This window comes from Zingiber officinale, chromosome 4A (assembly GCF_018446385.1).
Source record: "Zingiber officinale cultivar Zhangliang chromosome 4A, Zo_v1.1, whole genome shotgun sequence".
NCBI classification, from domain to species: Eukaryota; Viridiplantae; Streptophyta; class Magnoliopsida; order Zingiberales; family Zingiberaceae; genus Zingiber; species Zingiber officinale.
The window spans coordinates 147,742,742-147,755,942 of NC_055992.1; the positions used below are offsets into that span (position 1 = coordinate 147,742,742).

General features: G+C 38.2%; 1 protein-coding gene across 1 annotated transcript; it reads right to left on the reverse strand.

Annotated features, from left to right (window-relative positions):
- Nucleotides 1-9,154: 9,154 nt before the first annotated feature.
- On the reverse strand, nucleotides 9,155-10,665 carry LOC121972910. Its single transcript, XM_042524526.1, has 2 exons — nucleotides 9,799-10,665; nucleotides 9,155-9,508 (listed from the first exon to the last, which is right to left on the reverse strand). The coding sequence occupies exons 1-2, from the start codon at nucleotides 10,663-10,665 to the stop codon at nucleotides 9,155-9,157; spliced, it is 1,221 nt and encodes a 406-aa protein (XP_042380460.1).
- Between the last annotated feature and the right edge of the window lie 2,536 nt (nucleotides 10,666-13,201).

Consider the following 13,201-nt stretch of genomic DNA (forward strand, 5'->3'; position numbering starts at 1 on the left):
CTTTGCTATTGGGCTTGTGATCCATTATATAGTCTTCTTCTAAAAACTGGGCATTGGTGCTAACAATGACCTTCGGTCTTAGGACTATAAAATAAACCACCTTTCGTTCCTTTGGGATATCCTACAAACACACGAACTTCTGTGCGGGATTCTAACTTATCAGCATCTGGTCATGTGTTGGACTACCCCAAATCCGAATATGTTTTAGAGTGGGCTTTCGCCCATTCCACAATTCTATGGGAGTAGAAGAAACTGATTTAGAAGGTACTAAGTTCGGAACATACTTCGTTTCCCGAGCATATCCCCAAAACGAATTTGGTAATCTGAATAACTCATCATTGATCTAACCATCTCCATAAGAGTCATATTCCTTCGCTCGCCACACCATTGGGGTGTTCCAGTGCGAACAATTGGGATTGAATCCGACCTTCGATAAGTAATTCCTAAACTCTCCTAAGAGGTATTCGCCACCACGATTTGACCGTAGTGTCTTGATACTTTTACCTAGTCGTTTCTCCACATCAGCCTTGTATTCTTTGAACTTATCAAAGCACTCGGACTTGTGGCACATCAGGTAAATGTATCCATATCTTGAATAATCGTCTATGAAAGAGACAAAATATTCAAAACCTCCTCTTGCCTGGACAGACATAGGACCACACAAATCAGAGTGAACCAATTCTAACACTTCTTTGGCTCTATACCCCTTGGCCTTGAACGACCTCTTGGTCATTTTACCTTCTAAGCAAGATTCACAAGTTGGAAAATTTTCCAACTCAAATGAACTCAAAAGTCCATCGGCTATAAGCCTCTGAATCCTACTTAAGTTAATATGACCAAGCCTTAGATGCCAAAGATATGCTTGGTTCATCTCCGAAGGTTCTTTTCTCTTATTAGAGTTAGAAGATGAGTTATAAATTTCCATGTTTTGCTTTGTGGAAGAAATTAGATTTAAAGTATACAAATTGCCAACTAATGCACCAGAATAGATAATCACTTTATTTCTTTTAATAACTACATCGTTACTGAAAGAAACTGAATATCCATCTAAAAATAGTTTAGAAACTGAAATTAAATTCTTTCTAAAACTAGGTACATAAAGACAATTTCTTAAAATCAAATTTCTATTTCTACTAAAAGATAAGTAGACGTCTCCCACTGCAACAGCTGCCACCTTAGTAGCATTACCCATGTAGACGGTAATTTCTCCTTCAGATAGTCGTCGGGTTTCCTGGAACCCCTGCAAGGAATTGCAGACATGATCAGTGGCTCCCGTATCTACACACCAGGTGCTGGTAGATAACACCGCTAAACATGTTTCAACAACTAGAGTATGAGATATACCTTTGTTTTGGTTCCTACGAGGACAGTCCGCCTTCCCCTGCCAACTTACAGATGAAGCACTTGCCCTTGACTTCTTCATTCCTTTAAATCCCGTACACTGAGATTTATTCACTTTCTTTGCTGAACCGACTTGTTTCTTCTTCTTCTTTCCTTCGGTTTAGAAGTAGAACCATTTCGACATAGTGAATTTGAGCATTGTGACGAAATAATCCTTCTGTTGCTTGAAGTATGTCAGTAGTTCCGCTAATGAATAAACCCTCTTATTCATATTATAGTTCAGGTGCTCAAAACTTCTAGGTAGCGTTGGAGGATCATATCGATCTGGGTTTCCCATCAATTTCTCCTCCAAGGATCGTATCTCGTTCAGATAAGCCATCATCTTTAGGATATGATCCCTTACAGGAGTACCCTCTTGCATGGTGGCTGTCATTATCTTTCTCATGGCTTCTTGCCTAGAAGCCCTATCCTGATGACCAAAGAGTTCCTTGAGATTGTTCATAATATCATAGGCTGTTGGTAATCTTGATGCTGATGTTGCAATACATTTGACATTGAAGCCAAAATGTAACACCGCGCCATCTCATCTGCTTTTACCCATTTCCTATGATATTCAATCTCCTCTTGGGTAGATTCACCAGTAGGTGCTTCAGGGCACTGCTCAGTCAGTACAAAGTTATAACTTTCAGCAGTAAGAACAATGTCCGTGTTTCTTTTCCAATCTATGTAGTTTGGTCCAGTAAGTCTATTCTGTTGAAGTATGATGGACAGTGGGTTGAAAGACATCCTAAGAATCACAAATAACTTTTGGTCAGAACTCTAAATTTAGAATAATATTGATTCCTCAAACAATACTATTTTAAATTAACCAACACCTCAAAACACCGTGAATTTTGTATGCCACGTTAGTGTGGACGTATACAAATTCAACATTTGTAAAAGGAGGGTTTTATCCCATTAATTTTATTATCTTGTCAACCTAACTTTTTGACAAATAAAATTAATAGTTGGTGTCTTTTGGTCACACAAATAATAGCAGTGACTCCGATGGGGAGGATACTATTAGATGTGTCTAAGTGTATACTATTACTTGACACTAAGTTCATTAATAAGATTATGCCCCTTCCGTTGGGGAAGATCACACGCTCTTAATTAACTTCCTATAGTCATCCAAAAATGGAAGTATGTTCTAGTGATCCACAAACAAGCTCATCTGTTATGGAGGAAGGCACTCAGAGCCAACGCGCAAGCTTGTTTGCATCACTTACAAACCAGTAATGGAGACCATGGGATTTATTTAAAAATCCCTCTCCCACTTAGTTATTTATAAATGAGGAATTTTAACTATGCTAGCCTACTAAAACTTGTAAACTAACATGCACACACAGCATAATATAAAAGCAATAAATAGAAAATTTAATTTTCAACTATTATGGCTTTTATCACTAATTGTCCTCCGTGTGTTGTCATCCCAAGCTGCTGCCATATTTGGCCACCGCCACCGGATCTAGCTGTTGCATCCATCTTGCTCCTAGTTTCGCTGCGCCTCTGGTCCTTAGAAGGTTCCACGCTTTGCAAGATTCGATCCGCGACATAAATAGAATTTTACATTTTGATCCTATATTACATAAAAGGAATGTACATGTATCTAGATTAAAAATAAAATCCTAATAAAACTAAATACAGCTCCTGCTGTATTTTAATACAATCATGCACATACAGATAAATGCCCTTGACATGTCCAAGGGTCCAATCACACACATAATAACTAAAAGCCATAATAGTTGGATCCTGCATCCACAAAGTTAGCACATCCTACTATTAACCTGCCTAAATTATGTATGACATGTGCATAATTAAACTAAATACCAAATACACAGAGGCAAAACCCTAGCTCTGATACCAATTGTTGGTTGCTACTCGGAAAACCTATAGGTTCCACTGTATAAAAATTTTGTACAAAGGTCTGAACCTTTTCCTAGCTACCATGTGTTCTTTTAAATTAAATTTTGGATCGCCTGCGGAACTTAACACGTTTGATCCAAAACTTAATCTATATGTTCTTTTAGGTTTTGACTTGGATCTCCTGCGAAACTTTACACGTTCGACCCAAGTCTCCTTAAGTTATTAATTCCATTAAATATTAATTTCCATAATTGGTTCCCAGTACTGATGTGGCGAGGCACATGACCTTCTTGGATATGGGAGCAACCACCACCGACTAGACAAAACCTTTTATAGAAAGCTAATATTTAATTTCCTAAAATAACTTTAGGTTAACCAAAGAGAACAATCAAATCACAAGGAAAAGAAAAAACAAAAGAACACAGCATCGAAAAAACATATTCGAAATTCTAGAACGTAAGCCTCTTGTATTTGGTATTATTTCCATAAATAACTAGCATGATGCGGAAATAAAAATTACTAGTTATACCTTGTAGAAAAACCTCTTGATCTTCTACCATATTCCTCTTCTAACCTCGGACGTTGTGTGGGCAACGATCTACCGAGATGAGAAACCACCAACCACCTTCTTCTCCTCCAAGCAAGGTTCGGCCACAAAGGAAAACTTCACCAAGGAGAAAAACCAAAATACTAACCAAGCTCCAAGAGATGCTAGCTTTCTATCCTTCTTCTTCTTCTTCTCCAAGTAGTATCCGGCCACCACAAGAGCTCCAAGGGAGAGAGAGAGGTTCGGCCACCACAAGAGGAAGAGAGGGAGAAGATGGTTGGCCACACCAAGGAACAAAAGAGGGAGAGAAATAATAGATGTTGTATCTCATGAAGGCACCCTCACCCCTTCTTTTATATTCCTTGGCCTAGGCAAATTAGGAAATTTAATTACAATAAAATTTCCTCAATTTCCTTGACATGATTTAATTGAGAAAAATAAAATAAAATTTCCCAATTAAATCTACCTTGGTCGGCCACATCATTGGAGAACAAATTGGACAAGTTTCAATCAACAATTAAAACTTCCTAATTTGTTTCCGGAAATTTTAAAATTAAAATTTCTCTTTAAAAATCTCTACATGGTTAATAAAAGAAATTTCTATAATTTTAATTTTACAACATGTGAATAATTTTTAAAGAGAAAATAAAATATCTCACCAATCTACAAATAAGGAAAGAGATCTAATCTCTTTCTTTAATCTTTTGTAAATTTTACAAGAGAGATAATTTAATTTAAATTCTCTTTAATAAATTATTTCTTCCACATAATAAAAATTAAAATTAAAATTCTTTTTTAATTTATTTTGGCCGGCCCTACTAGCTTGGGTTCAAGCTAGGGCCGGCCACCCAATCTTATACCTAGGCCGGCCCTAGCTTGTTCCCAAGCTAGCTTGGCCGACCCCTATTGGGTGGGTATAGAAGGTGGGTATAGATAGGTATAGAACTCTATAAATAAGAGGCTACGATAGGGACCGAGAAGAGGAATTGGTTTTGGTCTCCCGATAAAATTAAGCATCCCGTGTTCGCCCCGAATACACAACTTATTTTTATCAATGATAATTCATTCCACTAGAGAACTATCATTGAACTACCGCACCAATCCCAAATTACATTTTTGGGCTCCTTCTTATTATAAGTGTGTTAGTCTCCCTGTGTTTAAGATATCGAATGTCCACTAATTAAGTGAGTTACTGACAACTCATTTAATTAATATCTTAGTCCAAGAGTAGTACCACTCAACCTTATCGTCATGTCGGACTAAGTCCACCTGCAGGGTTTAACATGACAATCCTTATGAGCTCCTCTTGGGGGCATTATCAACCTAGTATCTCTAGGACACAGTTTCCTTCTATAATCAACAACACATACTATAAGTGATACCATTTCCCAACTTATCGGGCTTATTGATTCATCGAACTAAATCTCACCCATTGATAAATTAAAGAAATAAATATCAAATATATGTGCTTGTTATTATATTAGGATTAAGAGCACACACTTCCATAATAACCGAGGTCTTTGTTTCTTTATAAAATCAGTATAAAAGAAACGACCTCAAATGGTCCTACTCAATACACTCTAAGTGTACTAGTGTAATTATACAGTCAAGATAAACTGATACCTAATTACACTATGACCTTCTAATGGTTTGTTCCTTTCCATTTTGGTCGTGAGCTACTGTTTATAATTTATAAGGTACTGATAACATTATCTTCTGCATATGACACCACATGCTATGTTATCTACAATATAAATTAATTGAACAACTACAAACAAATGTAGATAATTTGACCAAATGTGATTCTTTATTCAAGACAAATGTTTACAAAAACTTAGGCTTTCAGTATACACTCCAACAGCAGTACGCAGAGTTGTACATTCGAGAGATAGTCAAACTGCACTGAATCCCAGTTTCTGTAGTGTCCGACAGAGATCTGAGGTTTACTTCATCCTTCTGGAAGAGTCTACATGTTGCTATGGGAATCAAGTCATCATTTAATATAGCTTTTCATCCTCACACAAATGGACAGTTAGAACGAGTGATACAGATTTAGGACTTGCTACGAGCTTGTGTGATTGACTTTCCGGGGAGTTGGGAACAGAAGCTACCTCAGGTGGAGTTTACTTATAATAATAGTTATTAGTCGACTATAGGAATGGCTCCTTATAAGGCACTCTATAGAAGGAAATGCATATCACCTATTCATTGGGATGAAGTCGGAGAAAGGACTAAGATTGGACTTGAAATTGTTCAACACATGGCAGATTTAGTAGTAAAAATTTGAGACAAGATGAAGATGACACAGAGCCGGCAGAAAAGTTATGCTGACAAGAGAAGAAGGGATCTCGAGTTTACGGTTGGTGACCATGTCTTCGTAAATATAGCACCCATGAAGGGTGTTATGCGGTTTGGGATGAAGGGTAAACTTAGTCCCAGATTCATTGGACCTTTTGAGATCATAGACAGGATGGGAACATTGGCATACAGGGTGGCCTTACCACTGAATCTTGTAGGCGTGCACAATGTGTTCCATGTAACGATGCTGAGAAAGTACATGCCAAATCTAAAACCCCTTGTTGACACAGCGTAAAATTAATGTCGCGTAATATTAAAATAAACATCATTGAATAAAAAAAAAATGCATATGACAATAACAACAATGACATGAATTAATACATGGATAGAAAAATGACGCAACATTACAACTCATCTCCAATCAGTTGCCAAGCATTTCTAAGCATGAACAAACTAACAACATGACCAACATAAGGTAATCTTCTCAAGACTATGAACCGAGTGGTTAAAATAAAGTGGAGATTGAGAACACAAGTGCAAAGTGAAGAAAAAGATGTGTGAGATATAATGAGAATAGAGGAAATAATTAAATTCCTACACTAAATATAAAGGCTCTATATTATTGGGGAAATGAGTTTAGGTGCAATGAATTTATGTAGTGCACATCGAGCTCAGAGCTATTAGACTTGATGAGGTAGGGTCAATTTTGGCTCAATGGCTTAGAGGCCTAAAACCAAGTGCTGCACATTTGAAGGAGCTTCAACAGCACATTAGTGCTAGGAGCATTGATCTGTTGTGGATGCGATTATATGATCAAAGGTTTGGAGGCTTGACACTTGGTACAAGGTTGTTATAGAAGGTGAGAAGGATCTAATGGGAGAAATCTAGTGGAGCTTTATGCATCTGATGGACTAGAGGTCTAATCTAATGTACAATCTAGTGTTGCATGTAAGATGGACTAAGATGCAAGGAGGATTTGATGGCATGGAACAAGCTTGGGGATAATGGTCTATTTGATAGACAAGAGGCTTGGTTAGATAAACTCTATGGTGAAGAGAATTGATGAGGTTGAAGACCTATAGGTATGAAAGCATGAGATATCGCATAAAAATATAATCATAGAAAGTTGTTTTTTGAGGTAACAACATTGGGGATGATCGATGTCTTTAGTTAGGTAGGGGGATACATTGTAAAATACCAAAAAATGACGAATAATGATAAGGGAATTTTCTGAAATTTTTAGAAATTTTTCTGAAAGTTTTTGGAGATCATATGGCTCAGGTTACAGGGATAAAAACGGGGCCAGAAAAGCCTATTTAGGCTACCCATTTAAGCGAGGAAAAGTTATTTTTCTTTTCCTTTTTATTCTCTTTTTCTTTTATTCTTATTTCCTTTCTCCCCCACTGAACCCACGCGCTCGACGCCGCCGAACTCGTGCCCTAACCAGCGTCGTTCGACGGTTTCTTCCCCACCAGCGTACAAAAAACTCGAGCCCAACACTTCTTCTCCATTCCTCTTTTTCTTCCCTATCGCGCCGCTCCTCACCGTGCCCTAATTCTCGATTGCACTGTCTCGCCTGCGCCTTCTCTACCTGACGAGCCGCACACCCGACGCAGATCACCGATTTCCTCCTCCTTGGGTTATTCGCCTTCTCTGTGTCGACCACAAGGTCCGACCCACCACCGCCGACCACAGGAGACCTAGCGCCGTCTATTCTTCTCCTCTTCCGAGCGCCGGCAACCGACCAAGTTCCTTTGCCCTAGTTCTTTACTGTCGCGCCATCGACGGACCTCAGCCCTAGATCACCGGCGTTGATTTTGGGCTCAGAGCACAGAGGTAAGGGTGCTGCCCTAATTGGTGAGTCGGGTACTTGATCGTTGTTGTGGTGTTCTTGGTCTGACTCACCTTGTTCCAGTATCATCAGGGGGTCGTGAACTGAAGGATGGATTTCAGCAGGCTTTTGTGTGTTGTGGATCAACAAACACGATTGTGAAGTTGCTTGTTCTAATTCCAGCAGCAAACATCCTTCCGGCAGCGATCTTTTTGGCTGTGAATTGAGGTATGGAATTAGGGATAAATTGGATTACTAGTTGACACATGATTAGTGTGATTGATTAGTTAAATGTAGGTTTTGATCTTAGATGTAGATCATGGTTGGATTTGATTATTTTAGATGAGTATGCATGTTGTAGTAGGTTGATAAATAGGAGGATAATCAATAGTCGTGTTCGATTATGATTATCCTAAATAGGTTTGAGGATTTGATTTAGCTAATTAATTTATATGTTATTAGCTAAATCTGTATATCATGTATTACAGGACTCTGATTCGAGATGAGCATCTCGATGTTGGATTTGACTGGATTGGACCTGCTATTTGAGGCGGGTACCTTCACTTATCTTTGATAATGTCATGTTGATATGTTTAGTAGGTTATAACCTTTAGTAATGATTATGTTCGTCTTTGCTTCGGTTGGTCACTACTCGATACCTGTTACATGCTTATTTTGTTTACTTATTATGCACTTCATGTTAGTACCTACCTGATTATACATGCTTATAGGGGCAGTGACACAACCATGTGTTTATTATGTTCAGAATTTAGGTTGTTATATCTTATCTGATCTGTGTACCTTTGATTTGGTTCATTGTCCTATGGTACACATTTTGTATATATTTGGATGTTGTTATGCGGTTCAGGATATTTTCTTTATGCTTAATGTCATGCACCATCTCGCATGATTGCATGTTGTGCGATAGTTGACTCCATTATTATTGAGCACATCGCCAGTTACATAGATCTGCACACACCACCACTCATGGGTTAGTGGTATATCAGGCAGGTGTGTGGCAGTTCTGTTGTTAGACTCCACTGGTCTGGTGACTCAGCGTGGTAGCCGGCAGACAGTTCTGCTTTGTTAGGTCAATAACATGAATAATATTAATAACCTCAAACAATAATAATATTATGAATATTTATTTAATTACCTGGATCAAACTTGTCATCATTCAATGAGCATGCTTTTACTGCAACGGGTTTCCCAAAGATAGACTCCTTTTTCTTTTACATGGGTAACTCCTCACTCAAAATGATATTTTGCATATCAATATCCCCAAAAAAGATAACATCCATACAATCAATGACCTCAATTGTGACAGTTTGATCCAAATAAAGAAGCGGATCCTTATAATGATAAAAAGGATTCAACAAATAAGCCATCAGATGTAGTGGACTATGTGGCATATCTTTCATCTTTGCATCAATAATATCAATAATATGCTGATAGTTTTTTGGAATATTACTTAAAGCATTCTTAATATCTTTCTTAGCTTGCAGAAGCTCACCATACACAAAACCCATAGATGGTTTCTTATCGGCATCAACAATTCGAAGCACCTTCACCAAAGGTGCAAAAACCTTCAAGCACAATGACACACGAGTCCAAAATCCAATACTAAACACTGTTGTGTAAGATGTTTTCCCTTTAACACTCTTGGAAAATTTGCATTCTTCCTAATCAGTGCTAGTAAACATTGCCCTTAATTGACTTTTTTTCTCAGATGAATTTTGCAAAGTTAGAAATGCTAAAGCAAATCTAGTCACCCCTGGTCTCACAATATCTCTCTTCTTTGTATATGATCTCATCAATGTCAAGGTCTTATGGTGAGCATAAATAAATATAGTTAATGCCTTGGCATATCAATGACTTTCTTGAACCTTGGTATACTTGCAATGCTTTCAAGCATAAGATTTATAGAATGAGTAGCACATGAGGTCCAAAAAATTGTTGGCCTCTTCTCCTTCAACAACTTTGCAGCTCCCATGTTATTTGAGGCATTATCAGTTACTATTTGAACAACATTTTCTGGACCAACCTTTTGAATGCATTGCTCTACATACTCATAAATTAGTTGACTTGTATGGATTTCATCTGAAGATTCTTTAGAGGAAAGAAAAATGGTGCCTAATCTAGAATTGACACACAAGTTCATAATTGACCTCCTTTTTCTGTCACTCCAAGCATCTATCATAATTGAGCACCTATTCAATTTCCATTCTTTTTCATTTGTCTTCAGTAAGCCTTTGATCCTATCAACCTCTTTCTTCAAATATGGCTCGCTCATTTCATATCTAGTAGGAGGTTTAAACCCTGGCCCAAATTGACCAACCACCTCTATCATCACATTAAAGCTATCTCTATCAATAGCATTAAAAGAAACACCAGCTTCATACGCCCATCTATAGACATATTCTTTAACTAGACTTGTTCTTTCTTTGAAAAGAGCATCATTGATGTTTTGTTTCCGCTTGCTCTTTGCTAAGTTCAAAGAAGTCTCTGGGTTAATGGCACTTGAAAACTTATCCATAAGGCCAAGGGTACGTGATGGTTTCATAGTCCCAAAAGACTCTTGAAATTCATCCACATCAATATCTTTTCGAATATTCACATTCGATCTTAAAGATTCCTCTTCAATTTTCTTGTTTCTCTTCTTCATCTTTCCCTCATTAATTGCATTTCTACACTTAGCTTGATCATCTTTTGAAGACTTTGGACATGCAGACACATTTCCCATTATGTGTGCGACATGTTCTTTTATTCTGTAAACTCCTCCAGATATAACTTTCCCACACAAAATACATTTGATTTTGTCCAAGTTCTTCGCATAAATTAACATCCTATACACCCATCCGACATCGTTCGATTTTCGTTTTAGTACTTCACAATCTTGAGAAGCTTGAGAAACACTAACCGAGCCCGAACCCTCGGAAGGAGTTGAATATGCCATAACTGCATAATAGTAGGCCAATGAAAAAGCTTCTATTGAAAATTTGAAGAATTGTAATATTAACAAAAGCTTCCAATGAAAAATTTTAACCGGTAATCCTCATTAATTCAGTAAGTATTACTGTATTAGCATGTCAAATCTCTTTAATCGACCAAGATGCATTAAAGAAGAACCAAGAAGCAAGATGGCAGTAGCACCAAGAAGCATCGAAGAACCAAGAAGCATAAAAGAAGAAGCAAGAAGGAAGAAGCACCAAGAAGCATCGAAGAACCAAGAAGCATCAAAGAAGAAGCAAGAAGGAAGAAGCACCAAGAAACATCGAAGAACCAAGAAGGCAGAAGTACCAAGAAGAACCAAGAAGCATCAAAGAAGCAGCAATGAAGAACCAAGAAGCAAGAAGGCAAAAGCACCAAGAAACATTGAAGAACCAAGAAGCATCAAAGAAGTAAGAAGGCAAGCAAAAAACATGGAAGAATAATCCTCACCAGTGGTGCAGATTCTTGCTTCTTCGAGTTTGATGCAGAGAGATTAGGGTGCCATAGAGATTCCAGTGGGGTGTGGCAAAGAACGGTGGACGGGAGGACTGGAATGAACGTCGCGACGATGCTTTTTTGGCGGCAGAGAGATTTGCAGAGATTAGGGTGGAACTATGGAAAGAAACATAGTAGTTTTGGGCTTTTGGGCTTTTGGGCCATAAATAATTATAGAAAAAATCTTTTCGTCCAAAACAAAAAAAAATATGTTCGGTCTAGGCGACACCTAGGCCGAATAGTCCGTCTATTCGGCGCCTAGGACCGCACATAAATAGTGTCGCCTAGTTTCACCGAATAGGAGATTTTCAATTCGGATAGCGGTCGTCTAGCGCCTAGGTGGTGCCTAGGCAGCCGTCTAGGTGGCGCCTAGGCATAGGCGGCCGCCTAGGTGGCGCCTAGGCGGTCGCCTAGGTGGCGCCTAGGCGACCGCCTAGGCTGAAATATGCAACACATCGTTCTGGAGTAAACAACAAGGTTTTTGGTTAGTGTATTCTTCGTTTTGTTTACTGCAAAGTTAAACGTTCTGATATCCAATTCTATTTAGTAAATATATCTATCTTCAAATTTCAATCATATGTACAAGAGACAGACAATTGGTAGTTGCATTATCCATATTCAGAAGAATATTTACACATTTATTTACTTATTAAAAAAAACCTATATATTTGACTTTTTTCTTCTTTCTTTTGGCCAATAGCATACTTGTAAATGCCCATGTTCTGATGTTGTCTTTCCTAACTAGTTACTTCTTGGTAATTAGCATTCATCTTAGTAACTTTTATCGAATCAAACATACTCTAACTCTTGTCCTCTCCATAATTAAGATAACAAGTTATGAAGTCTATATCTACTTTCATTTTATTGTTAAATTAAGAAGATGAAGAAGAAAATACATCAATAGACTTGCAAAGTATATAACTCACCTTTCTAAATAGCCATTGTTGAAAACTATAGTCTTGACTTTGAAACTTTTCCTCCAAAAATTTGTAGAGCATCATAATGACCAAAGCCATGGTAAAGAATTTGAATTGGATTTTCCTTCCCATATTCTTGTCCACACTCATCTATTGATATTCAACCACCAGCATCATCATCGACCATGTTAATTGTGATTGACATTCTGAAAAATAAAGTACTTAATAGTTTGATTATAGGAAATGAGGAAAGTAGGAACATGGAAACATGCCCCTAGGTAATTTCCCTTTATAAATAGTGCATCCAAGGATCATTAAGGGGTACGAGAAAAAAGACGTGAGAAGACGAGAGAGGGAAGGGCATTTGAGGCAGTAGGATTTGATTTGTGGAATTGCGGAGAGCCTTCCGATTCTGTGATCGTTCTCCCGACAATGAGTCTTGCCGACGTCGATTGTAGATCTGCGGGAGATTGTTGTAAGTATTTAATTATTTTGTGCAATTAATTACATTATAATTTCTACATTGGTTTCAGAGCATTAGGAATTATATTTTATTCCTCATCGTTAAACACGTCGCAACAAGTCACGAAGGTGACATTCGGTCAGAAATCTTCGTGCTCCTGTGGTGGATAGTTTGGTTGCTGCAAAGGAGCACTGACGACTGCATCGCAACAGGAGGAGACTAGCGACAAGGCCACAAGTCTGCGAATGAGTCGCCGTTGGCGTCAGCACTGATGTTTGGCATCGAACTGTGCCAAAATCGCGACAAAGGTTGTGATTTCCATCCGAGCTTGACTCGGGCTGTGGGGATATGCCAGCAACGGCATTCTGTGGTTGGAAATGGCGTCCTGACTGACCGGCTATGTGTTGGTGGCT